Source organism: Rhodamnia argentea, chromosome 4 (assembly GCF_020921035.1).
Source record: "Rhodamnia argentea isolate NSW1041297 chromosome 4, ASM2092103v1, whole genome shotgun sequence".
NCBI lineage: Eukaryota > Viridiplantae > Streptophyta > Magnoliopsida > Myrtales > Myrtaceae > Rhodamnia > Rhodamnia argentea.
In genome coordinates, this window is record NC_063153.1 from 24,251,351 (window position 1) to 24,279,220 (window position 27,870).

General features: G+C 41.7%; 2 protein-coding genes across 4 annotated transcripts; one reads left to right on the forward strand and one right to left on the reverse strand.

Annotated features, from left to right (window-relative positions):
* Nucleotides 1–414: 414 nt before the first annotated feature.
* Nucleotides 415–27,766, reverse strand: LOC115754933 (U1 small nuclear ribonucleoprotein 70 kDa). 3 transcript variants are annotated; one of them, XM_048277540.1, is made up of 10 exons: nucleotides 27,726–27,766; nucleotides 4,227–4,355; nucleotides 3,827–3,925; nucleotides 3,281–3,711; nucleotides 2,673–2,739; nucleotides 2,540–2,593; nucleotides 2,232–2,300; nucleotides 2,029–2,094; nucleotides 1,877–1,945; nucleotides 415–776 (listed from the first exon to the last, which is right to left on the reverse strand). In XM_048277540.1, the coding sequence occupies exons 2-10, from the start codon at nucleotides 4,335–4,337 to the stop codon at nucleotides 690–692; spliced, it is 1,053 nt and encodes a 350-aa protein (XP_048133497.1). In that variant the 5' UTR covers nucleotides 4,338–4,355; nucleotides 27,726–27,766; the 3' UTR covers nucleotides 415–689. The 3 variants fall into 3 exon arrangements, with proteins under 3 accessions (XP_048133497.1, XP_048133496.1, XP_030549986.1); XM_048277539.1 differs by lacking the exon at nucleotides 27,726–27,766 and adding an exon at nucleotides 10,018–10,048 and having other exon boundaries at nucleotides 4,227–4,360; XM_030694126.2 differs by lacking the exon at nucleotides 27,726–27,766 and adding an exon at nucleotides 10,016–10,034 and having other exon boundaries at nucleotides 4,227–4,366.
* Nucleotides 21,377–25,702, forward strand: LOC115754957. Its single transcript, XM_030694158.2, has 8 exons — nucleotides 21,377–21,899; nucleotides 22,744–22,881; nucleotides 22,959–23,027; nucleotides 23,129–23,200; nucleotides 24,528–24,610; nucleotides 24,691–24,822; nucleotides 24,947–25,160; nucleotides 25,323–25,702. The coding sequence occupies exons 1-8, from the start codon at nucleotides 21,483–21,485 to the stop codon at nucleotides 25,365–25,367; spliced, it is 1,170 nt and encodes a 389-aa protein (XP_030550018.1). The 5' UTR covers nucleotides 21,377–21,482; the 3' UTR covers nucleotides 25,368–25,702.
* Nucleotides 27,767–27,870: the final 104 nt, after the last annotated feature.

A 27,870-nucleotide genomic window follows, 5' to 3' on the forward strand; every position in this document is an offset into this window, starting at 1 on the left:
CATTTTCCCCATTTTTAAGCCGTGAAAACACAGACCGTTTTAGATTAATAACGATCAAACAGTACAGACGATTGCACAAAAATATCAGGCAAGGTTTCTTATGGACACAGGTATCGGGAGAAGCACATATACGCCACAATATTTAGAAGCAAGCAAGGTCATTGGGACACCAATTATTTCGGGGGAAGTAATGAAACATGAGGGGTAGGTTCCCTTGTCAATCATTGTGCTAATGACCAGGCATAAAAAAAATTCACAAACTTAAGAAATTCTTTTATGCTAAAAGACCCGTGAGGAAAAGGTAATTTCAGAATGCTAGTACCATGGCCCCATCACATGTATTGGGTCGACAGAAATCGTTCACAAAGGATAATGCTCCAGTATTATAAATCCGCAAAGGAATTCTCTGCTCTCTGAAGCAGGAATAATGTTTTTTTTTCCACCAGCCGTCATAAGAAAAAATTTCTTCTACAACCAGAACAAAGGTAAATCATGGACTCATCTGACAGTCTACATGGGACGAGATTCTAACATCCAAGAGCATACAGCAAATATCTAAACACTCATGAACTGTATTTGATAATAAAATCAACATGTATCTGCAGATTTACATCCATACCAGAAAACAGAACTCCACACTAATCCAAGATTCCATTACATGCTTCTCGATCCAACAGTTCAGTGACATGTCACACATTGCCATTAACCAGCACCCCACGCCTTAAGCTAGTGTCGTTGCCAAAGTCACTTTCTGCCAATGCCGAATCAACCTGGGACTGCAAAGGGAGAGAGAATACTCATTTACAACACTAATCATCCACTCATCTTTTCTTGTTCCGCCTTTTACAGAAGTTTCTAGAGTTCTAAACAGTTAGGAAACTAACCTGATTTTCCAAATCTAGAAAAGCAATTCAGTCTCAACGAAGACAACATTCCATGAAAACAATTTCTCAAGGGTAGATAAATTGAACTCAAGAAAAGCATACATTTGCATGCTAAAAGTTCTCTCTATGCAGTCTCACTTACCAATCACTTGAAACTCAAGGAAAGGTATAAACACAACCATGCAGCTAAGAAAAAAGTTAATCATGCCCAGCACCCCATTCTTGAGAGCACCGTAGTTTTCTCAAAAATGGAATGGGCAATAAACCCCAGAAAACTGAAAACCAAAGCCAGTAAGGAAAACTCAGGTTCAAATGCAGCCTCGGCCGAACCAAATTAGAACAAGTAACTTGAGAGTCACATAAACATCCACTCAGTGATTAAAATCATAAAAAATACTTCCTTGTTTAGTAATGTAGTTTTCAATGCTGCTGTATGCAATTCTTTTAAAAATATTTTCCTTGCTAATACGATGCATTGAATCACTACATACAGACCCAAAAAGGTACTTTTCACGCCAATATATGCACTCTTTTTATATACTGAACACATAATGACTTCTTTGATCTAACAATACAATAGACAGCAAAAGGAAAACAATTTTAATTGTGATAAATGCTCTTTAGAAAAGTGAGAAGTCACTGTACTCTTAGACCAATACTACATCCTTATTACAATATTCAAGAAGCTTCAAAATTTTCAATACAAAATAACATAAATGTACTAGCTATAAATTTAAATAAATGAAAAAAAAAAGTTACAAAAAGAAGTTCGCCAATGTTCAGTTTACCATCCTCTCCACATGCTATAATTAGAAAGGAGCCTTAAGAACTAAATCAAATAAATTCCTCACGTGGAGGGAAAACGGAGTTGGTAGCAACCCCTTCCTTTTTTATAATTGCTTAAAATTTACAAAAGAACAACCATAGCATGCACGAAAAAGAAATCTCTGCAACCCCGCGTTACCAACATAACGAAGAAAGAAAAGGCTAACCTGCAGTTCCTGTTCACAGCTTTTAAGTTTGTCGTTGTAGTCTCTGATTTGAAGATAGCATTTGTGAAGCTGCAGAAATTTCGCCTATTCAGGCATTTCCATAAACAGTAGCTACAAAATTAAAAACAAACAAAGAATATCTGCTGAAGTACCTTGGTCAACTGCATCTTGCGCCGAGAAGTTATTTTTTTTGCAGAGGTCAATGAGTCTTCTAATTTCTGCACTCAACATCCAACTAACTCTATTACAAGCAGGGTAAGCCACGACACACAGGACCAAAAAGAACTAAAAACGAGAAAAATATGCAACATACTCAATTTAGCATTCCATTGCGTTGTAACAACTGAAAAGCTACCTTAGATTTCTTCTGCAGTTCCAAGATAAATTGTTGCTTTTCATCCAACCTATCTTCCATCTGAGAGATCTGTCCAAAAGCAACTTCAGATGAGAACAGGATTAAGAAGAATTTGCCAAGACCAGGTTTTGAGGCAGCTTTTCCAGGTCCAGCTGTTTGAGTTGAAACGAGACAATCTAGGTCCAATTACTCCTCATTAAATTTTTTCTTGCCCGTCTACATTCTTGTAGCAGATAACAGATCTCTACAGAATTAAGGAATATTCTTTTCTTTCAGGCAATAGATCAAATCATGTAGTGAAATACAACCTCGTCTTTAAGTTCTTCATGCTTCTGAATTGAAATCTCCAGTTGCTCTTTAGCCTGTCAAATGGAATGATGGTTCTTATTCCTTCAGCACAGAAACTTGAAGATGTAATTTGAGACTCTGAAGCTTACATACCTGATCATAACTATCATAAAGCAAATCTGATGAAAGTTCCCTACTATGAAGGCTGCTAGGACTGGAGCTGCAACCACAGAAGGACATAGAAGAAGCATGGAGATAGTTCAACTCAGTCATGATTAAGCTTAAGCTACCACTTGCACTCAATTGTTTACAGACAGCAGACGTCCTCCATTCAGAACAACAAAACATGGAAAGACAGTTAATCGGGCTTATACAGTTCAAATTAATTTCTCAACAACCAAAGCGAATGGAAGGATCTCTCACCCAACAACCGACCGAATCAATGAACACATCATATGAATCCAAGATCTCCTTGCTGCATGCTGGAGGGTAGCCACCCTAGCATGCAGCAACTGGTATAAAGGATCTCTCCCCTTAGAGGAAAATTACAAAAAAATTGCGAAACTCTCCTCTAGATTAAAAGGACCATGGCTTCCATTTCCCATAGAGAGGTTTTTTACTATTTCAAATTTCCATAGCTGTGTTTCTGCCTGATTTGCTTTGTCATTTTCCAAATATCTGTATAACTTATACAAAAAAAATTACAAAGCAAACAATGCAAAAGCAAAACTAAGCTTGAACTTGATATAGAGTTTGTTTACCCTCTCCGTTTCCTTGAAAACTGATTTGCATCATTAAGGTCCCTTCTGTCAATCTGCATATCACCACCTGTGTCCATGTCGTGAACCCTTACGTGGTCCCTGCTGTGCTCTTGCTCATCGTCACCCACATCCCTGCCGGCGTCTCGATCTCTATCCACGAGATGATCCCTCTCATAATCATGATTGTGAGCATGCTCGTATTCTCTTTCCTGGTCTAGGTCATGGTCTTGAGACCGATCTCGCTCTCTAGACCTGTCGCTATATCGATCCAAATGCCTGTCCCTATCATGATCATAGTCCCTTTCTCTATGTCTACCTCGTTCTCGATCCATGCTCCTCTCGTTTCTTCGTGGTAAGTCATCGCGACCAAAACCCCATCTACCGCCTCTAGTCTTCACCCCATTAACTCTAACCACCCGTCCATTGATACTCTAAACCAAAACGCAAGAAAGTAAAATTTCTATCAAAAGAGAGCAAGCAATGAACGCAGCTGAATTGCACTCAACATTGACAGAGTAAATCTCCGGAAGAATTTCTAAGACATACCCTCCCGTCCATGTCGTTGATGGCATCAACCGCTGACCTCGGATTAGTGAAGGTAACAAAGCCGTAGCATTTCCCCCTTGTGGCACGATCGTTAATAATCTGCAAAACCAAATTTGCACAAGATATCAGAAAAACCTAAGAAAGAAAAAGATCGACCACTCGCAACATATTCCATTCCTTCACGAGAACGACGTTGCTGTCCAAACTTGTGCTACTTCAATTCAAACAACCGTCACTTAATCTCATACGACGAGTGACACCAATCAGTTCAATCGACTCCGCAACACGGCCCAGGCCAAGAACTACTAAACAATCAACGACCTAGAAAGTGGGAACCCTGCAAATGAAGGGAATCCTAATTTTAGAGCAAAGGAGAGCTGGAAGGGGGGCAAAAAGGGACCTTGACCGCGACGATGGAGCCGTAGATGGCGAAAAGGTCGCGAAGCGAGTCTTCACTGACGTTGTACGGAAGCCCTCCCACGTACACCGAGCTTTCATCGTCTATCGTCATCCTCCTCGTCTTCTCTCGCTCTCCCTCGCCTCTCGCCCGGCGTCGCAATCCTCAAGCGATTAGGGCTCGAAGTCGAGCGAGGCTTCCCGTCCGTGGTTTTGGTTCGGTCTATAAACAAATCGAGCCCAAACCTTGAAAAAACCGGTTCCCTTGTTCGAGAACCGGCTTGAACACAAAATAAAATAATACATGTCTATTTTTTTGGGAAATTTTCAAAAATTTGGACATGATACTCAGGCTGCGCATGCTAACACTTCTCTCTCGAAAAATCAACTTCCGATCGAAGTTCATTTCTCTACTTCTTCTCAAAAGTAGAAGTTGATTTTTTTTTATTTCTGCTCAAGATTAACTTCTGATCAGAAAAATTCGTTTGGTAACGATTGAAAATTTTTACTTTTGAAACACTATTAACAAAATTTTCGGCGGGGGCAATCGGCGGTGGTCGGAGGCCAAGGCGGCGGTCGGAGGCCGGCAACGGCGGTGGGCGGCGACGTGGGCGACCGGCGGCGATCGGTGGGCGGTGGCGGTCGGCGGCGGCATCGGTGGTTGGCGGGCGGTGGCGGCAAGAACGACGAGCGACCGTCGGCGGCAATGGGTGGGCGGTGGCCGGCGGCCCCAATGGCCGGCTGTCGTAGCAACGGTGATCGGCGAAGGCGAGTGTGGTCGAAGAAATGATACTGGAGCCGAGAAGTTAAAATTTTTTACTTCTCAAAATTGGCCAAAAATCCTATCAGAAGTGAAAAATCCTACCAAAAGTTAATTTTTTTATCAAACGGATTTCTACTTTAATCAGGTTTTTATCAAATACATTTCTCTGGCGGATGGGCTTCTAGCAAAAAAATGAAATTTTTGAAGTGATTTCATGCGAGCCCTCGGTCTATTTTCGTATATACATGATAAAATAATACATGTATATTTTTTCCCTTGTTTGAGAATCGATTCCTAAGTATATTTAATTTCTCAAATAAGAGCCTAAAGTGGATATTATTTCAAATAAGGGATTGAAATGTTTAAATCGTTTCAAAAAATAACATGAACCAAGGGCAATTTTGTCATTTCATTTTTTTTAAATTTTTTTTTTTCACTTTGTCTTTTCTTTTTCTTCTCTCTTTCCTCTTCTCTCCCCTCTTCATCTCCTTCGCCACCGCCACATACTCTGTCAGTCTCGCATCCCCCTTCCCTCCCCTGGTTCTGTGTTGGCGACTAAGAGGAAGAAAAAAAAAAGGAGAACTTCCAAGGACACTTCAGAGAGCTCAACTGAGCAACCAAAAAAAAAAAGGAGGAAGGATCCTCAACGCCCCTCAAGCTTCGTCGTTCGATGACCTTCACCGAAACCGATCCTTCTTGGACCGGTGATGCCTTTCTTCTGCCCTGTTTCTAGACGTGGGGGTCGTTCCGAGCGAACCAACGAGGAGAGAGAGCTCATAAAGGCAGGGCGAGTTCGGTTGAGAGGCCGAGAAGACTGAAGAAGAAGGAGACAGAGAGCTCGCTTCAGGGGGGAGTTTTGAAAAAGAAGAGAAACGAAACAAGGCTCCTGCTCCCTCTGGTTCAGCTTCGCATACCCCCTCTTACCTCCACACTCCCATGCTTCAAACTTCACAGAACAACAAAAAAAAATGAGAGTGAGAGAAAAGGAGCAGTCCCAAGCATCCCGACACTAGCCAAGCTAGTCGCTCCTTCGCGGTCGTTCGCTGATGATGCCCAGACGACCTTCATCGCCTCCACAAACCAGTTTGAACGGGCGAGTCAGAGTCATCTCTTCGGCCGACGCCTACCATGAGTTCGATGGGAGGTGTTGACTGAGATCGTTGAGTTTTCCTCGAGTTTGGTTCGGCTTCGAGCTCAGTTCCGTGGCTTTCCGTTTATCTTTGGTTGCGTTCGCCCGCATACGTGTTCAAGTTCATGACCGTCGGTGATCTGTATCGGCAATCGTGGGTGTAGTCCAGGGGGGAGTGATGCACCACCCCGGCGACTTAGCTGAGGCCCAGAGTTGATGAGGGACAGCTGTAGACAGAATCTCTCTCTTTTTTCTTCTCGATGGCCGGCAGTGGCGTCGGAGGGGAGGGGAGGGGAGGGGGATGCGGGAATGGCAGCGGCAGTGCGTATGGTGGTGGCGATGGAGATGGAGAGGGGAGGGAAGAGGAAAGAGAGACAAGAAAAATAGAAAAAATAAAAAAAAAAACAATTAAAAGACTAAATTGCCCTTGGTTGAGGTCTTTTTTGAAACTATTTAAACACTTTAGACTATTATTTAAAATATTATCCATTTCAAACTCTTATTTGAGAAATTAATGGTTCGTTGGGCCCTTTTTTTAGATTTTATTTTATTTTTTATAAAAAAATTCGAAATTTTTTATATGCAAGTTACGATAAAATCTATGCGATTATGATTGCTATAATGGCCGAGAGACCAAGTCCCTCTAGAGATTGTCTCTAGAGATTGCAAAAGGGCGTGTGAGTACATAATTAAAAGAAAAAGTTTCTTTGGAAAGGAGTAAAAATTTAGAGAATTATTCGATTTGATCCGGTCAAAATGATTTGAAACAATTTCACTTTGGCCTTTCGTGCGGATCAATTACTAGGTCATGTTGTGCTATTATTAAGATGAAAAGAGCATGTATAGTGTCTCATACGATGAAATCGAATGTTTGCATCGTTTTAGCAATCATCATAAGATATGATTTTTTTTCCTAATTCGGTTATCAAATTTGTTAATGTACATAATATCCACGAATAATCTTACAAAAGCATTGAGGTTGGGCTCGTCGGTGACTAGAGCTAGCAAAATAGATAGTTTAACTAGTCATTTCGGTAGTTTCGTTTGTGTGGGCTTCTTCTAAGGCAGTAGCCAACTCATATTAAGGTGAGGTCGGGCTCGTTTATGACTAGAGCTAGCAAAATAGGTCTCGTATTGGATGGGACCCTACAGAGTACGTGACTCTTTTGGCAACAAAGTGGGACAAAATGGGTTGGTCAAGAAACAAGGTCTAATAAAATGGGCCATGACTGGTTGATTAATTGATCTATATTTTAGCTAATTGGGCCTCTTAAGATTAAAATATGTTTGGATGTGCGAGATTTTATTGGACCACAATCAACTGTTCTAAAAACTTAAGTTTATAGATGAATGCGTGGTTTAATATTTAATTACTCTAACACTTTCCCTCACGTGTGAAAATATGCTGCTCTGATATCATGTCAGATTTTGTGGGATCATAGCCAACTATTCTAAAAGCTTAATCGTATAGACGGAGAGAACGAAATTTGGATAAATACCTAATTACTCTAACAAGAGGCTTAAGCCAAAGAAAAACTATAGAGTGGACAACAATAGTGAAAAATCAAATTTCAATCTTTTCTATTTCACAAACATTTCGAATAATATTAATGTCACCGTGTTGGCGATCTAGGAAATATCAACACTTTTCGAAGGCTTTCGTATCGTGTTCGATACTCCGACACTCTCTGACACTCTTCAACATGCAATCGACACGTGATCGGCGCTCTTGACATACCAACAACACTCAAGTCCAGTATCTCGACACGCTATTTTGACATGTACAAGGTCAATTTTAGGCATTTTTAATAAATTATGGGTCAAAAGTGTAGATTTATGAAAAAGATGTGTACTTAAGTCATATGTCCAGCTATCTCAAAATTAATATACACAGCCAGAAAAAAATAATAATAATAATAATCGTGAATCCCCAACATAAGAAAAAAAAATTCACCGTTGATATTTTTATATATACATGATAATTTATCATGTATATACGAAAATATGCATTTAATGTACAATGTATTTCAATGTGTCAGAATTTTTTTTTTTTTTATAAGAAAATGACACGTCATATTGTGTCGCATGTTACGTATCGTTGTTGGTGCTACTTGGCTGATGGTTGCGCCGACGGTATTAGTCACTTTATTCTCTTTAAGCTAGTTGCATGGATTTCTTGAATTGCTTTTTAGAAATGATTAGGAGGAAAACGGGAATTTATGCCGGGGAGTCAAACCCTTTGAAGAGTTAATAATCGTTGGGGAAGATCCCATCTTATGTGTGACAAGTGACAATGGCACATTGGGATCTGGCCACGTGAAGTTAAGGGTGCGTTTGGTAGCTTTTTTATTTTTCTATTCTTTTTTTGTTTCGAAGAACAAACCAATAGAAAAAACAAAGAATCAGAAACGTTACCAAAGGCGCCCTAAGCATCTTAATAAATTTTACGAGTAGTTTTTTTTTTATTTTTTTATAGCTGCAACTAATCTTTCGAGGGATTAATCATTTAGGTTTATAATTAATTGCTACATCACATATCTCGCGTGTTCCTAAATCTCATCATCACATGTACCTGTCCGTGCATCCTACATTAATCAATCGTCGTGTACACCCCCGCACCTTCACAATTACGGACCAGGCAAAGCATTATGCCCTAATAATCCCAGCCTCTTTCTTCCAAGCAACCCAATCAACAAACCCCATTGAGGCTTCTCATTTTGTCCAATCGAACTTCTTGGGACTTCCGACACGAATTGCCACGTGGAGACCCAAGGGGCTTGGTGGGACTTCCTTGACCCCTTCGGCCCACGTCAGATCGACCGCAATCACTTCCTCATTTCTATCGCGAACGAACGAGGAAAGGTTCCTGGAGGCCGTCGAGAAGTAAAAGGACCTCGCCCGGCGAAACCACGGGCTCTACGGCCTCGGCAATCGAAACCTTGAACCAGCGGTTCGAGATCGACTGGTCCGTGAAGCCCACGAGCGTCGCATCCTCGGACCACCTCTTCTTCGAGACGAAGAGCCACGAACCCGAGCACGATCTCGTGTTGCGTTCGCGTACGAAGCTCAAGTCGGAGATTCCGGTGGCGAGGGATTAAATTGTGTTTTAACCCACAAAGTAATTTTGAAGCTTAAATTCTCAAGCTCTCCTTTGTTATATAGAGAATAAACTTTCACGAGTCTAAAGAAAAAATAATGAGGGTTTAATGACAGTAATTATGCGGGGCAGGATATTTCTACACCCTATGGGCTACGGCTGCAGACGCATCCTTTTTAATGAACTGACGAAAATTTCTCTCTTATGCCTTCAATTTTCGCCTTCATTTAAAAAAATGAAACAGTCGATAATCCTATATTTTCTCCCTTGTGTCCTTACTATTGCATCTTGCATTCCTCCTCCTCTCTCTTTTTTGTTCTTTTCCCTCGGCAAAATCTTCTTGCCATTTACACTACAAACAAAGGATACTGAAGGAACTTCTTATCAGAGTCTAACCTGGGTGGTAAAGAAAAAATTCATCTTCCTTCCCTTCATCCATTCGAGCATCTTCACGTCATTTAAGTTGTGACGACTGACGAGCCGATTACCGCCTGTCCGTTTAACGAGCGAACCGGATTAGTTTTGGCGGCAATAATCGAGGAGTCGTATTTTAAGGACTTTAATCGAAGGCGCGGCAAATGTCAGGAATAAGAGCAAGGGGGTGCCTGGTCTTAGTTTCGGTCTCGATAGAGCCAAGGTTGCATGAAAAAATGGTGCAACTAGTGTGATTTGCTTACTTAGCGGACCAAGGCACGCATGGATGACAAGTGTCACCCATGCAAGAAAATCCCCCGCCATTATAAATACCCCGCTCTTCTCTCTCCTCCCCATTATTTTGCATTCCCCCAAGAGAACCCGCAAGACTCTCTCTCTCTCTCTCTCTAGCTCTCTCGGCGCCCTCACTCTCCCCCACGCCGACGGTCTCTCGCTCCTGCCTTGCCCGATCGTCTCTTGCTAGCGCCAAAGGAAGGAAGGACAAGCTTGAAGCTTGTGGTGCATGTCGTGTTTCTGAGTTAGATGGCTGTCCTTTGGTGTCGGGTTTGCTGAATTTGTGGTTGAATCGTCGCAATGGGCGGCGGATGACTGTTGATCGCTCACGGAAGGTTCGGAATTGGTTAGTTATGGGCGCGAAAGACCCTGAACTTGTTTGCATGCCCCGAATCTTAGCTAGATGAAGTGCTTTCGGTGTTGGGTTGGTGGAATTCGAGGACAATTGGGCGAGACGGGTGATGGATCGTGGATGGGTTCACGTGAAAGGGTCGGCGATGGCTTTACATGGGTGCGCAGACAGTCTCAATGATTTGCATGTCGTGACTATTGCTTGGATGGTCTTCCTTTAGGTCTGAATTGGTTAGGGCGATGGCTAATTCAGTACAACAGGCGGTGCTTTTTGGACTTTGCGATGAAGCGTGCGGCGGCCATGAACTATAGGAATGAACTCGTACTTACATATTGAGGTTTAGATGTGGATATTTGTCGATAGGCCTTGAATAGCTGTGTTGTGTGGGCGACATAACAAGAAAGGATTCAAACGGTCTGGATTATGATTGGTTCATTCAGTCTTATATTGCCTTGTTATGGTTGATATGTGATGCTTGCTAACTAGGTGATTGATGGGTAATTTGTCGTTGTGTTAGAGATAATACTTGCTGAATTTTGGCTCACTATTATTTGTTGCTCTCTTTTCACATATTCAGATATGGCTATGGATAGGCGTGGCGGTGGTGATGCCCATGAATGGTGGTGGTAGTAATTCGGGAGTATGCGATACCTTTTGATGTTGGGTCGATCTTTGTGAACATATTTGAAACCTATAGTCAGGTGTTCATGAGATGAGTCGAATATTTGTGTTATAATAAATACAGGTAGTGAAACCTATAAATGTCATATACGTTAGGCGCGTGTGTTCGTCCTTGGTTATTTTTTATATGGCCCCATGAATAATTTTTATTTTCAATTTTTCGCATGCGCTCCATATTATAAGTAATAAAAGATTAAAAGAACCGCATACTTAAGTTCGGTGACGTACCCGAGACGTCACAAACACCCTTCCGAGACTGCACGTCGCCGCTAATGCAAGAATATCACGAGTAGCTGTCCATCACAAAATCAACTAGCACGACCACAGAAAATCTCTCACATGCAAGTGGGTCCCTCCAGCTTCTGGTACCACGTGGCTCCTCTTTCCAGCCGCCACGTAGGAGTCCACCTGGGCATGCGTCGACACGAGCCCCACACACACCGTCTCGCACTTCGCCCCATCTCCACACGAGGACTGGAAACCCTAAGCGAATCCTTCCCCTGTGCCTTTTGCTTCTCTCGATCCGCGATGCGATTATATATATGGGCGCGCGCCCACAAACACACTTCACTACTCAAGAGCGAACCCTAGCTGACTAATTGAGATCTCAATCGTTCATCCCTTATCATCTCCCAATCTTTGCTCCATTGTCATGATGTTTGGCGTGTCGAAGCTGGCCGGCTCGGCGGAGTTGGTGCAAGAAGATGGTGTCGAATTCAAGTACAAACGCTGGCCCAAGTGGCCCCTCGAGGGTGATGACGCCGACGGTGGTGATTATGATTACGCACTGGCTTCATTGGCAGATGGAGATGGAGACGATGATGATGATGACGACGACGACGACGACGGTGATTATGATTATGCTCCGGCGGCTTGAAAAGAGAGAGAGAGAGATTAATATACTTCCCCACTATTGCCCTAGTTAAGTTTTGATTATACAAAACTATTGCGCGCCGTGGGGAGAATAAGACCACATCACGTGTGGATCTTCGTTTCTTAGCTTGAGCTGATTGTGCTATGTGACGTATCTATAGTTAGTGTACTAATGTAAGGGACTATCTTATTAATGGAGGATTTTCTTCCTCGTATATGGACACGGATACTTCGCACGTTGTTCAAGAACCCTTTTTTAAAGTTGACTGACGATGATCGAAGGCATCGCCGTCAAACAAATCATAGACCAACGTCATCTCATCGTGTAAAGAATTGCAAACTGTGCGTGAGCAGTCAACTCCCCTGCATCATCGTCACATGACATACGTCGAATCTAGGGGTTATTTTTTCGTTTGGCCGGGACACTAAGGTAGAGAAGATTACTTAGGACCCTCTCTTTAACTTCACTTGGCTTATGATTAACGCACGTCCGAAACGATGAGAAGCTATTAATTTCTGAATCTAGGCTCTAACAAATGTACCGCCATGTATTCTCTAGTAACCTGGATGAAATGCCCGGTGATTTTCACGATATACCGTCTGTATCAATTGATATACCTTCTGTATCGATTGCTTAAGAGTATCCTCTGCTTAATTACTGGAGACTGTAGGTTAGGGTATGTAATTATGCTTTTACAAGCCTTTTGTGGATCAGTAGAGATCCGCTATCTACTAGCGTTTTTCCCAAGCCATATCATGCGTAAGATGAAAAAACATATTGAGAAATGCTTTTCTGATAATACCATCGGGGATGAGATAATATCAACCGTAGATCCACACACAATCACCGCGTGTTTTGCATAAAGCACTCATTAATTATTAAATCGTGTGGTTAAAAATAACTTACAAGATTATCAGATTGTCAGGCTAGCGCCTTCCAAACGTATTATTAGCTATTCGAAAAATAATAATATAAGCGTATCGAGATTCTATGGATGTGGCACAAATCGAGACACGGTAAAAGAGAAAAGAAGATTCGTATCCATCTTCGCATGCTTCAATGATAATGACTATTTGCCTTCTATAGTGATTTCATTACCACTGCAGTTAATGGCAAAAAGACATCCGGAGTGTCAATATTTATGTACGGTGCTCACTTTAATGCCAATATTTTTTTTGGATCATTTAAGTGCCAACTTCTGCTAAACAAGACACGTGACATTTTTTTATATTAATTTCTTAATATTATGTGAAATTTTTTTGAAAAAATGTCTATCCACATGGCTTCCATGTAGCAATTTTTCTTTTAAAATTCAGTCCACATGGATGCCACGTGGCCTTTTAAACTAAAAATTAAGTTAATTTTTTTTTAAATTGAAAGTAAATAGAAAAATAACTTAAAAATTAAACATTTAAAAAAATTACAATTGCAGCGGCAAGGGCTATGAGCCCTCGCCGCCGCCATGCACAATGGCCGACGATGGGTGGCAGAGTGGCTGGTAGGGTCACCGAGCCCCGGCAACCTCCGCCGAGGCCTCGCCACCGGTTGGTAAGGCTTGGCCAAGGCCTCGCAGACCCCACGACGAGGCTTGGCCGTGGCTGGCCATGACCTTGCAAACCCCATGACGAGGCCGACCTTGCCCGCATTTGGGCAAGGTTGAGCCTTCCCTTGGCTAGGCAAGGCTGGAATCACCTAGCCACCGACTTGTTGTCCGGGTGAGTTGGCCTTGTTGTGGCTAGGCGAGGCCGGAATCGCCCGCCCACCTACTTGTTGCCGCTGCCCACCATCGCCTAGAGGCGATGGTGGGTGATGGCGACAAGGGATGCCCTTATCGTTGCAACTTTAACTTTTTTTTATAGCTTATTTTTAGCGTTTTTAGTTTATTTTTACTTTCTTAATATTATGTGGATTTTTTTATTGATTTTTAATTTTTTTGCTGATTAGGATGCTCCAGCAAGCCACGTGGATGGCACATATGATTTCCGACGATGCTCACCATAGTTGACACCGAAATAACCGTTTTTCAAAAAATTGGTACTTAAGTATTAAAAAAAAAATATTGGCTGAGCGCCGTACACAAATATTGACATTCTAGTTGTCCTTTTGCCGTAATTAATAGAAGAAATTTTGGGATGACATGACCAAACCCAAAGTCCTCCAACTTCAAACATGAAGAGAGATGACATCATATTTGATTATTACTAAATGCCCTCGAACTCGAAACTCTTCCCAATCCATGAGAGAAATTACCCGAAATGAATTTTACTCGAAAGTTTTTCGTTCACTGACGGAGTCTTGCTTTAGTTTCCGATCTTAATCAATTGGCCCTACGATGAAAATCCACGAAGGACCTCGATCTCTCCAGAATTCCCCATATTCACGAGCTCATGAGAAGTGTCCTCATCATAATTTGAAGCTGGAATGACGTCAAAGCGCACTTTCTTTGGTTTGATTCATCGCCACGCAATTATGACGCACCTACCTTGGGGCTCGTACATCACATCTTTGTTGCTTCTATCTTGTTTGAGACACATTGCTCGTGTGATCCTCAAATCAACCTATTTTAGATTTTGAACTTACTTAGGGTCATGTCAACATAACAAGATGGAGATATTTCGTTGCATGGAAAATGCCTACCTGGTGATATTTGATGAGAAAGATTCGGTTGGGTTAAGGGTTAGAACCCATGATCGTCGTATAATCAAGGAAGCATCGCCAAATGAGATCACGACGAATCGGATGCTATGATCGGTCGATCAGCGTTTCATCCTTGATGCGCGCATAAATCCATGTCCATCCGACGACGTCCACGTGTGCGATGCACCTGGTCTCGATCGAGCCCCCTCGAAAGTTTCGTTTGGGCAAGCCACTTAACCCGACGACGATAGGGCCGAAGGGGTCGAACAGCGGGGAGGGCTCCCAGGTGGCCATGGAGGACCACAAAGGAGGCAGCCTGTGACCAGCACAGGGTCATGCACACTCCCCACGCGCTCGGCCCGTGCCTGCCCAAGTCTACCCAACTTCTCTTCCTCCCTATAAACAACCACCACCATTGCTCTGTCAAGTCAAATCGGTCCGAACCTCCAAAATCAATTTTTGCTGCTTTCCAGAGAGAGAGAGAGAGCAAAATGCCTCCCATTTCAATGTTGGCCATCGACTCCGACGACTGGTGGAAAAAGCAAGTCGATGGAGACGATGACGATGGGTGCGACTGTGCGCCGGCTGCCCTTGCGGAAGGCGACGGGGACGACGACGACGACGACGACGGTGACTATGCTCCTGCGGCATGAGATTTTTCTGTCATAATTCTATTCACATAGCTGGTGATTATTCCCATTTCTGCTCTGTCCACTGTGGGTAAAGTACGTAATCCTAGGTTGACTACTTTTTCGTACTACGTACGCCGGAGATTATGCTTCCAGCTGATGAAGTGTTGACGTAATAGTGAGAAGAGCTCATTTAGTTCATTATCGTATCACCTTATGTTGTCTCTTTAGCGAGCTGAAAAATCAAATATCAAAGCCTCTCGTATTCCTTCATCCAAACTAATGACTAGAGAAAGAATTGAAGAAGTGCACGTGGACCGTTGAGTTTGGTGGTCTTGTGACGCATGGGTCGTGAGGAGAATGTTTCACTTGTCAGTCTCTCCCTTCCTATGTTTTTATGCTAAGAAAAGAGGGCTCTATAAAACCCCAAATAAATAAATAAAAGAAAGACATAATAATCACGTGGTACGCATGAATAATCTAGTTCTGTAATTGCAAGATGTGATCAACGGGGTTTCTTTATGCATGTAAAGCATTCGTGGACGTGAAGGCAACTATATAGATCATCCTTTTGCTTTGAATGAACGAGAAATGTGTTTACTATTGAAAATATTTGGAAGGCATAAGTTTTAATGGGTAAACTAACCTAACATTCACCAATTCTGAAACGACATAGTTCTGCTATCTTGTGTCCCAACTCCGAAAAAAGGAAGATGAGAGTAGACCTAACATAAACCTGAGAAGAAAAGGGAGGTGACTACATGCCATTTTTGGCGAGCGAAGTAGAAGGAGATGAAGGCGGAGGAGGTGGCGACCGCTCGATATGCGATTGCGAGGTGACTGCAGGGTGGAAGGTGTCGGAAAAATACTAGATAGTGTTGAGATAATAACGCGGAAACGCTAACGGATCTTGCAAATAATTCAATACGAAATCATCTGAGAAATTACAAGGAACAATAAAGGGCACCGAATATTACATGGTTCGGTCCGAATGTCGGTACCTCTACGTCCACGGAGAGAGCCAGTAATATAATTAACTATAATTGGAGAATCAGAATTTTTTTTTCTTTTGTTCTTCGCACGGTGGCTTATGTTAAAGGAGTCCACGCCCAATATGTGTGGCCTTATTCTTTTCCTTTTATATTAGTCAACAAATCAACTAACCTTTGACCAGGACCCACCCAATATCCTTTGTGGCTTTAGAGTCGACGTGCACCATACGATTTTGGCGAGAAGTTCAAGTCTTGGTCAAACTTGGATATTTCTTTCCAACAGAATAATAATTCTTGTGCCCAAGAAATATCAACAACTTCTTTATTTCCAAAACTGCTCTCACGGAATAATCTTGAACAAGAAGATAGACTACCGACTTGTTTGATCAAAAAATCCAGCCAAGGTTTCCCTATAACAAGGATCGGACTACATCCTTCAATCGGGTTGGATTTCGTAAAACGATTCAAACTCGAGACATAATTTAACAGATAACATGAAAAGTAACAATTGCAGGAAATTTGTTGGAAATGATAAGAAAATAAGATGAAGTTATCTAAGGCGTACAAGCATTGTCCTTAAGGCTAATTCCATCTTTCGGAGTACGAAACTCGGTTCGTAAGGCTTCTAGCGGCTATCCTCCCAAAATACAACAGGCCTTCTTCTATACTTTGCACTGAATATTAGAAGGAACGGGAATAACGTTATACGTATAAACCAGTGAAAAAATGAAAAGATATGTAAATGAAAATTCTCTTTCTCAATCGAAGAGAGAGACAGCCTTTTGAAATTGCGATTTGTAATTTTATATCCAAAGAAAAAGCCATTAAAAAAGAGCCGTTAAGAATCAATTGATATTTAATTGATGACTGTTATTTTGTCGTTACAAGAATAACTAGGAGTTTATGAAGAAATAAAGCAAACATTACAAAATCATTAAACGGTTGTTATGGCCATTAGAGAAGCATTATGACATCATTAAAAAACTGATTGTAGGAAATATTGATGGCTAAGCGGTCATAATTTCTATCAAAATCATTTTAAAGATATTTCAAAACTGCTAAAATATCCAACAATCTCCACATATTTCAAAATATTTTGAAAAGAAGAAAAATAAAATGATGCTAGGTCCTTACCCAAAAAAAATGATGCTAGGCTGTGGGAGCGTAATTTTAGGCTATGACCCTAGAAAGAATGAAATATAATTCACGAAATCATTGGTGAAGTTTAAAACTTCTATAAACCAAGAAATCCTTTTTGTGAATTTTGATTTTTCATCAATCACATTACACTCCCACAAAGGTTTATTGTTCAACATGGTTTTGCGCTAATAGGCCATACGTGTGCTTGGTTTATTCATAAGTGCTCTGGAGATTTTTACCAAATATTCTCATAAGAATAGCCTCACTCCATACTCATGTAGGTGATTTCATCAAGTGTATTCTGCAGCTTAATATACCACTAGCAATAGCTATGGAATTCATCAAGAGCTTAGCTCAACCTTTTTTTCCTTGCAATCTTGCACTATTCTCACATTAAAAGTGACATAAATTTTAATACTGCATAACTAGATCAATAAGTGACTTGTTATTACCCATATAAACATACTTCATGGGATTGCCAATCGCATCGGTTGGCGTACCATCATTGTTGATTTTCTTCAATTGGCTTGAGTCCCATTCCCCTCAATGCATAGTCGGAGGATTGGCCAAATCCGCTTTTGACTTCATATAACCAATGGACATAATTCCATCTTTAAGCAATTGCTTTACCACATCGTCTCAATCAGACGTGTCTCTCTTAACTATTGTAATTTTCATTCTTTGCAATGGCTAGTACCTCTTGGTAATCACAATGCCTATGACATGTAACATGTCGATTTCAAGAACTTGAGTAGTTCTCAAATCACCAAGATAAATATTTTTTATCTCCTACCCCTATTAGAGTGTAGGACGATAAAGCATTATGTTTATATATATATATATATATATATATGTGCTTGGTAGAACCTGAGTCTACTACACATTTTTCTCACATTAGCCACAACATTTGGCTTAAGAAATGACCGCCAACATTTTTGTCATTATAATCATCTGCTTCAACCAAATCGAATTTTGGTTAATAGACTTTTGATTTAGCAGGATTGTCATTTCTCCCACACTATTTTTGGCTAATTTTCAAGTTTCAACACCTCCACAAAGGTGAACATATATCTTTTAGCAGATTTTGGCTCGTCTGAATCCAATATCCAATTAACATCGCTATATCATTTTAATACAGCGGGGAAATCCACTATGTAAAATGCCATAGACTTGAGAGTAGTCACCCTTTGACAAAGTATTTCACAAAAGACATCAAACTTACTTAATGTAGGTTTACTGTTGGCTACGAGGTGCAAAGAAATAGATGTAAATCCCATCTCACATCAATCAATTAAAATATGTTCTCCTTTCCAATGTAAAGGCCAATCAAGTCTCTAAAAGAATGTAACAAAATAATAGAGTACACCACCCTCCGCCAGTCCATGCACGCGTACTTAGTCCCCAATGCCCACGAGGGCTTCAAAAGCATCAAGCAAATAGCAAAGCAAAATTTAATTGAAAGAGGTAAACATGGTCAAACCGCAAGGCTTCAGGCAAAGTATTCATGTACCCTTCCCATATTGGCATACAACACAACACTGAGCAAGGGGACATGATTTTCAGAGAAACAATTATCACCACCAACACAAGTGAAACTATTCATGCTAGAAAATGAATAATATAGTTCACATCCTAGAAAGGAACATTAGCTACAATCCTCGATATTGGCTAATTCATTTAACGATATTTACAGACTTTGACCCACATATCAGATAAAGAAAGGAAAGCAGTATGAACGTCGTCAGATGAAAGCATCAAGGCAAAGGATATCTAAAGCTATTGTAAGTGAACCGGCTGGATCTCTTCCAAGGAACACAGAGTATAATCAAAGTCTCAAGCTGAGAATGAAATGACTACCGGCATGCATCCAATGATGGTGCTCACCCAAAATTAAGCAAGCAAACATGAGCTAGTGAAAAAGAAGCATCGCCATTACAAACGTCCAGTTTCCTTTTGGAAAAACAAACATAAATATTGAAGTACCAAGAAACGATTTTACCTTACGCGTAATAACCTTACCAAAATGATCAAAAGCTCTTTTGTTTTGATGCTCGGTAATGTTCCACGAATATGCCGTACTTGGCCATCGCCATCTTTGGCCAAGGCCACGACGCCCTCGCCGAGGCCGGTGAGGGCCATGACACCCTCGCCCAATTTGGGCAAGGCCGTGACACCCAAAGCTGGTGAGGGCGTTGTGGCCCTCACCCGCAGTCGCCGAGAGTCGCGACGCCCTCACCCGCAGTCGGCGAGAGTGGCGACACCCTCATCCAAGGCCGTGGACCCTTGTCGGCCCTTAACCCAAAAAAATTTTTAAAAAAAGAAAAGAAATAGAAAAAAGTTTAAAAGTTCACAAAATTATGAAGATATTATGAGAAAAGTCTATGTCAGTGCATGCAATCCAACGTGGCACCGGCGGCGTCTATGTCATCAATTTCTAGACATTATTAGTATGAATACAAAAGATTCATGACTAAATTGATCCAAATTGAAAGATTTATGATTGAATTAACTCCAATGCAATAGATTTAACTTTTTTGATACTTTTTCCTTGTATAAAAGCTGCGTAGAGAGAAATCGAAGATACATATATCTTGATTCTTGGTGTTCTTGGGAATACTTGTTGACAAATCAGTAATTGAGTTGGGAGACATTACACAGCATCTCTCCAACATTCTTCTCGACGTTGGTCTTTGCCAAAAACATGTCCTAGACAAGAGGGTATCTTGTCGATGCAGGCTACTAACTTGGTCAAACTAAGGACATTAAGCAAAGCTGAAGTCCGGTATATATTGATGCCCCCACCCGTTCTATCTAGATACAATTTAAAAGCATCATTGGGCTTTTCAAATAATAACCACTTCATTAAAAAAAAAAATCCGACAACAGCATCTTATCAAACAATTGGAGAGAGTTTTTATAATAATAATAATAATAATAATAATAATAATAATAATTACAATGAAACAACTAGAGAGCACGTTTCTATAGAAAAAGGTAAAATCGAAGACCCATAGAGAACCTCACGCTAAATTAATCCAAGGCCCGAAGCTGCTTGTTGTTTCTTCATCTGAGGTGGAGCTGCTTGTCGTGTCTTTTTTACGTTTCTGTAGCGCTCCGTTTTCTCATGTCCTCCTCCCACTTCCTCTCCCACTTCCTCAGCGCGGCTATCTGCAATTCCGCTTGCCGATCTCCCAGCCGATATTCTAATTCAGGGATCTGCAAGTACCACACGCGGCCTTAAGGAGGCTCTCGGGGATGCCGTCGGCGACGTACTCGTCCTCCCACTTCCGCATCACGTCCGGGGAAACGGCGGCTTTGTGTTCCGGCGTGTGCTTCTCGCACCACTCGAGCACCTTCTCTAGGGTTTTCGTGTCGGCTATGTACTGCGGGATGACCATGACGGCAGCCTCTGCATGGCGGCTTAAGTAGCCCGATTGCGAGACCACGGCCCCATCGACCACGAAGACATGGCCTTCGGAGGATTTGACCCAGTAAACCCCAGCACTTCCTTCCGTCATCGATCGATGATTGCACTGAAAAGGCCACGTGCCCAGAAATTTCTCAAGGAAAGTTTGCAGAGAAGGCAAATAATAGAGAGGAGAGAGATAGACAGTCGCTACGTAGAGTAGAGGTTATATATAGAAGTTACGTTATGATATATCTACAACAACCTACCCGCATATAAATCCAAATCAAAGACGCAATTCGAAATTCGAAACATGATCTTTTACAAGCTGACGAGGCTTTTTCGCAACATTGCAAGAAACGTATGCCCAAACTTTAAATCTTAATAAAATGGTCACATAATTTTTGCTTTTCCGAAAAACTCGCCTGGTTCAAAACTGTTGAAGGCAAAATTGGATCGTTGATTTAAATTTCGAAATATTTTGAAATGTTTTCATTATCAACGAATAACGAAATATTTTGCTTTGATAATTGATTTCAAAGTAGTGTGAAGCTTGGACCAAAAAAAAAAAAAAATAGTGTGAGGCTTCGATCAAAAAATAAAATAAAAAACAGTGTGAGGCTTAGGCCCGATCGTGACCAAGCCCGACCGTTAGGGACAAAGGTTTCACGAGGCCCGGCCCGAAGCCCGCCCGTTGGTCCCTGTCCGCAGTTAATGCCATGGCGTCCAGTCGATTCTTATGGCTCAGATTCTTCCGTACCATCGTCACAAGTTCGCGTCCCGCCACACGTCCAGCAAGAAAATGGCCGCGCCACAGTATCCCGGGTCCCTCATCGATCGCGGCCACCAAAAATGGCCGTGTCCCAACTCTACTCCCGCGCTCTCGGCCCGCTCCTTTCGCCGCTCGTCGCTCTCCGGCGGCCGGGTGCCACCGCTAGGCCCGCCGCGGTCTCTTTCCCGAAGAAAGATTCGAACTTGAATCAATCGGACGCAATTCATGGCCAAAGGTCGAAGTGGGCTCTCAGGCTCAGCTTAGCGGAGCAGAGCCCGCCGAAAGCGGCTGTGGACGTGGAGCGGCTGGTGGGTTTCCTGTACGACGATCTCCCCCACCTGTTCGACGACCAGGGGATCGATCGGACGGCGTACGATGAGCGCGTGAAGTTCAGGGACCCCATAACAAAGCACGACGCCATCAGTGGTTATCTGTTCAACATCGCCTTCTTGAAGGCTGTGTTCAGGCTTGACTTCCAGTTGCATTGGGTCAAACAGGTTTGACTGCTTCATCTTGTCAAAGCTGGTTCTGGGCTGGATGATTGATGTTGAGGTTGAGCTTGCACATTGATTGATCTTTTCAAGATGAGCTTGTTATGTTGAGGTTGTGCTCGTCTGCGTCTATTTTAAATTTTAGTTTCCCTCTGGGTAACTATCCAGGGAAAAATCGAAGGTGAGGCTTACGCAATCACTCATAAATCAACTTGGAAGAAGAGGAGATGGCTTTTCTATATTTCTATATTCAGAATCGATTTAGCCATACTGAAATGTTACAAGACACGCCTACAATAGGCTTGATACATGACTCTTGATTTATTCTAGAAACATGAACAGACACGGGTATATATATAGCATTTACTATGCATTGGAGTATGATCCAACGGCTCAACTAATAATAACTCCTAAAATTTACACAACAATAAAGATAAGTCTTGGTCTGTGCACTAGCTCGTGCATGCATCTTGGGAGTTGAACGGTCGTCTACATGCGATAGACACCTCGTTCACTGAATCGACACCTTCTCCATTTAATCGACACATCTGAAGTTATCGATAGTCTTAACATTATGAATTTGGTTTATTTTCTAACATCCAGAACTATAATTCTTTGTGGCAATGCAAGTTGATGAATAATTCCAGTACGATTTGAATCCTTGGATGTTATTTGCTATTTGTCATTCTCATTTGTTGAAGACATTGGCTATAGAGTTTGTATTTCAGCTGTAGTGACCACATATGCAGACGATATTTTGGGGCAAAAATATCATCAGATTCTGAGAAGACTCTGCTGGTAACTTTGTAGCGGCTTAATTTCTCGGTTTTAACTGATTGAGGTGGAATAGACAGGACCTTATGAGATAACGACGAGATGGACTATGGTAATGAAGGTCATGCCACTCCCGTGGAAGCCGGAATTGGTCTTCACGGGAACCTCTATCATGGGAATCAACCCGGAGACGGGCAAGTTTTGCAGTCACGTGGTGAGTTCCGATTGAACTATGTAATCATAGGAAAGTTTTATGGTCCCATGGGTCTCAAGGAGGGATTCCCCATTTAGGACTACTGGGACTCGATCAAAAAGAATGAATACTTCTCTTTGGAAGGTCTATGGGATGTGTTCAGACAGGTAATGGCTCTTAATTTCTGACATGCCTTTGGGTACTTGCATGCGTTTTTATGCATTCAGCTGTGCTTCTTTGGGCATTTCTGATGTTGTTATTTGTGCAGCTCCGGTACTACAAGACTCCTGAGTTGCAATCTCCCAAGTATCAGATACTCAAAAGGATGGCAGATTACGAGGTGTATTTCTTGTAGAAACTCTTTTGACCAATCCATGTTGTGCAAACAAGATGATCTAGTTTCAATTGCATTTTTTAGGACCATTCACCTGGTAGATCAAAGTAGATTAGCTTTGCTGTGTTAGTTAACATCTTCACGACGTGAGTAAGAGATTTTTTGGTATCTGACTGGAAGCATTTCATGGCATTTTATTGCTTTGTGAATGTGGCAATTTTATGGAGCTGACACATATCTCCAACTTCAGTGAAGGCATCAAATTGAAAATTAGACAGTCTTTTCAAAGTTTCATATTTGGTTCTTAAGCAGGGCAATAGAGACTCCATTTAACTTAGGTTAATCTCGGCAAGATGCAGACCAAAGTCTCATTAATTACTCCAGGTTCTTTAATCTCCATGTAAAGAGATATCATCCAAATAAAATATTCTATCTCATACGAATTCGGATTGGAGAGGACTCAGCTGTTAGTTAGTATGCCCTCGATTTCAGGGTGGACCTTTTACTCTATTTTATCTCTCCTTTTGGCAGCATTCACTAATTCAGAACTTCATTTGAAAGCCATATTTCCACCCGTTGTTCTTCCGTGGCTGACTACTATTTCATTGATTCACTTTAGTAGGAATGGGAAGTATCTGCCCCTTGTGCAAGAGTTTGAAGATGACTATTACTCTAGCAAGAGGTTAGCGCTTTGGTTAACAAAACCATTAGACTAGGAAGCTGGTGTAAGGGCGGATGTAGCCAAGTGCATCAAGGCAGTGGATTGTGAATCCACAATGCATGGGTTCAATCCTTGTGTGACCTTTTGTTACGGAGTCACAAGCAAACCTAGAAAGCATTTTCAAGCCAGTAAGTTGTATGATTTGAAGCTGTAGTCTCGCAAGCCAACTCTCTCCTAGATTGACAGAGCAATTGGACTGTCTTACCTTACTACTATAGAAGTGGCATTTCCCATCTATTTTCATTGTTCAACTTTTTGACAGCATTAGAAAACCCGTAGATGAGCAACGATGTCTGAAACGCGTGGGGACCTGTCCCGACAGAAGCTCTTTTTCGTTAAGATAAAGTCAAACTAGCTAAAGTTGACTAGCTGACCCATCTTTTCACTTCCTCTTTCTTTCCCTTTCCTTGTATGGCTGTAGCGGAATTGAGGTTTACAAGTTTTTGCAGTTGCGTCTGTTCTTATCTAATCTTGACTATCGTCAATTTATATAGGGCATCTTATTATGGAGGTAATCCCTTCCTATTCTCCGAAAAGTTGTTGCCATTTATTTGCGTGCTTACCGAAACCATCTCTTTGTATTCTGAATTTTGATTGCTATGCAATGTATAGGTAAGAAAGTATCTACCATTTTTAGTAGCAGAAACAAGTGGAGACAAGCTGTCTGGATCGAAAGGTTTTAACGACATAGCAGGGTCAGTTGCCTCTGGCCATCTATTTCCTAGCATTAGCTTATTTTCTTTGTACGAGCTGAAGATTGAATTAATTTGCACAGGTATATCTTTGGGAAGAATTCGAAGATGGAGAAAATGAAAATGACTACTCCTGTCTTCACTCAAGCATTTGATAATGAGTTGTCTAAAATATCGATTCAGTTTGTTCTTCCGCTGGAGAAAGAAATAAGCAGGTGTGGCTCTACATGTTTATACAATTGAAATTTCTTAGGGTGTCTTATGCCGAATTCCCTCAAAGCTACTGCAGCAAATTCAGTTCATACGAGTATCAAAAGTAATAAGATATCTTTTCTGCAGTTTACCTGATCCCAGTCAAGAAACCATAAGCTTGAGACAAGTTGAGGGTGGCATTGCTGCTGTTCTGAAGTTCAGGGGAAAGCCTACTGAAGATATTGTTCTCGAGAAAGAGAGAGAACTTCGCTCTAGTCTTATAAGAGATGGGCTTAAACCGAAGACGGGCTGTCTGCTTGCGAGATATAATGATCCAGGACGAACGTGGAGCTTTGCATTGGTAAGATGATACATCATCCCTGGCATATAATTCTATCGGATTGCCACTTGTGACTTGCAAAAAGCTAGTTACAAAAGGTGGTGTTTGATTTGTCAGTGTATCAGAATAAATATCCTGTTTTTGTATTCACGTACAATTTTTGGGGGTTGCTTGTACTTGCAGAGAAATGAAGTGCTGATATGGCTTGAGGAATTCGAGCTGGACTAGTATACGACACGAGCGGTGAGTTTGGCAATTCTTTGATGCACCGTCTTTGCAGATATAATTTATTAGCTCTCTTGAAACTTATAACACCCCGGCCGGTGAAATTGGCGCAGTAGCATATCCAACAAGTCTAGTGTTTGTATATTGCCTCCGATAAAGAACAGGGATCCTGCTGCTGCAGCAGAGTTTACACTTTGAATCCTTTTGCGAGAAAGAGAGATGGAGAGGTAGATCATTCCATGAGTGCATGCACGATTGTTACCTCTGTAATCAGTGTGCTATTTCTCCTTGTGTTTATTGAGTTTCAACGATGAGTTAGTCCATGCAGTAGATTTATCTGTGTCATCCCCACCTGCACATGAAGGTGTAAACTGGAAAGAGGAAAAAAAGAAAAAACATGACAGGAACCATATCCTGACGTAAACGGTTAACCGTAGGGGTGTGTAACCGGATTGGGTTTACCCGAAATCCTGATTGGACCACCCAAAAAATAGGTTCGGGGATCGGTTTCCATTCAAATCGGTCCGAGTTGGAACTGGTTTTTATCTACTGTTAAAAAAAAAAAAAAATCCTAGTCTCGCTCGTCTCATTTTCTCTATTTTGATGGATTGTAATTTCTATTGTTTATCTTAGGGATAGTTGCTTTTGGTGGATAGTGAGTTTTATTAGTCATTTTTTACTTTAACTCGCTTCATTGTTACTCATATCATTTTATTGTAAAAAATGAAATTAAAAAAAAAAAAAAATTCTCGGATAGACCTTGGAACCGGACCGAAAAAACAGGGTAGCTACCAAAAAAGGTTTCAAAAACAGGGTAGGTTTCGGGTTTCAAAAGGGTGTAGCCGATTTTAATAGAATCGGTTTTAGGGTCTTACTTTTTGGAACGTAATGACTATTAAAACCAAACATAAGCCCCGAATTTACGGGCGACGCCCCCATCAAAATTTGAAATCTCAAGCAAGATAAGAAATTTCTATCATCTTGAAGAAGGGACGGCAGTATCATAGGTATGGGGTTGGCCTTTCGTGCTATTGCAGAGCACACGTTCATAGCAAAAACTGTGTAACATAGCGATGGAATGTGGGGGATCTGGTCCCATCTTCTGTGGGGGCTTTATCCTGTGCAGTGGCTCTTTCTGCGCAGCCATGGTTGACCATCTACATCTCCAACTCAGGATGGCTTTCACGTCGCCTTCATCTCCTTGGCTTCAGGGTCCACTTATGGCCCAATTTGATTGAACAGCTTCGGGCTTCTCTGCGCGCAAGTGGTGGACCTCGGGTCAAACTTACAGACTCCTCCAGGGAAAGTTGGAGTTAAAGTTCAATCATTGGATTGAAAAAGTTTTTGATCTTTTTGCATGAAAAAGGGTTTTGCACAATCATGCGGTCAACGTCTTGATAGCTTGTTGCTTGGGTCCTATAATGACTTTTAAGTTGGACATCAAGCCTGATGTTAGCTTCTTGGGCTCCTAGGTTCTTGAAGCTGCGGCAATTTGCCCCTACCGCGGATGCTTCGAATTTCGTTTGGGCGCATCTCTAGTATTTGGCTACGGCCAAATTCTCGTCCGAGCTTTCGTCACGTACTCTCTAGAGTGACCACGTGATGCCCGATGCGAAAACGGTAAATCCGTCAAGTAAATTCGCAGGGGAGATCCGCATTGCTTCTTACAAATTGTCTCCGGATGTGTTTTTGCAAGGTGACGCTGATCTTCTAGAGTTTGTTACAATGCTCTTCCAAACATTAAAGTTAAAATCAAAGTAGTATAACTGTACCTGTGGAGTAAATGAAGAGAGAGAGAGGGGAAAGACGGTAGATGAGAGATGGAAAGGGAATGGGTTGGGTGGTTGTGTAAGGGTGGCTGCCTTCATGCCAACGGAGGCGAGGTCAACGGTGGTGGTACCATCATCAACTACTTATGGAGGAGCACCATTGAGAGATAGATGGGGTAGATTAAGGGTACGCTTGGTTCGGCTTTTTCAATAGACTTTGGGCTGTAAAGTCACCTTGAGGAAATGTTGGGAAGTTTGGCAAGCTTTGTCAGCCTTGAGAAGGCTAAAAAACCCAATGCTGGTAAGGATTAGCATTACGCTTTCAGTACTTTCGAAATGCTGAATGCCCCATTAATGAAAATAGTCAATTGCTTATTTTGCCCTCAAAACCTTACTAAAGCCTTTCTTGGCATGATATTGTTAATTTTCTCATCTCTTATGTTTCTTATTCAAGAATCAATAGAGGACCCTTGCAAGACGGTAATTAAGAAATAACGGAGAGGCCGAGGTCTTGCCACGGTGATGATGGCCGTCGTTGCTTGCCGTAGCCGTGGTGGTAACAACCATCACCGTCCGGCTTCGACGCCACACCCTCTCTCTCTCTCTCTCTCTCTCTCTCTCTCTATTTGTTTCTCTTTTTGTTTTGTTCATATCGATATTTCCCTTCAATTATGATGATTTTACAATATCATTGAGGAAACGCTTACAACATACTTCAAAAGATCATAGAGCATGTT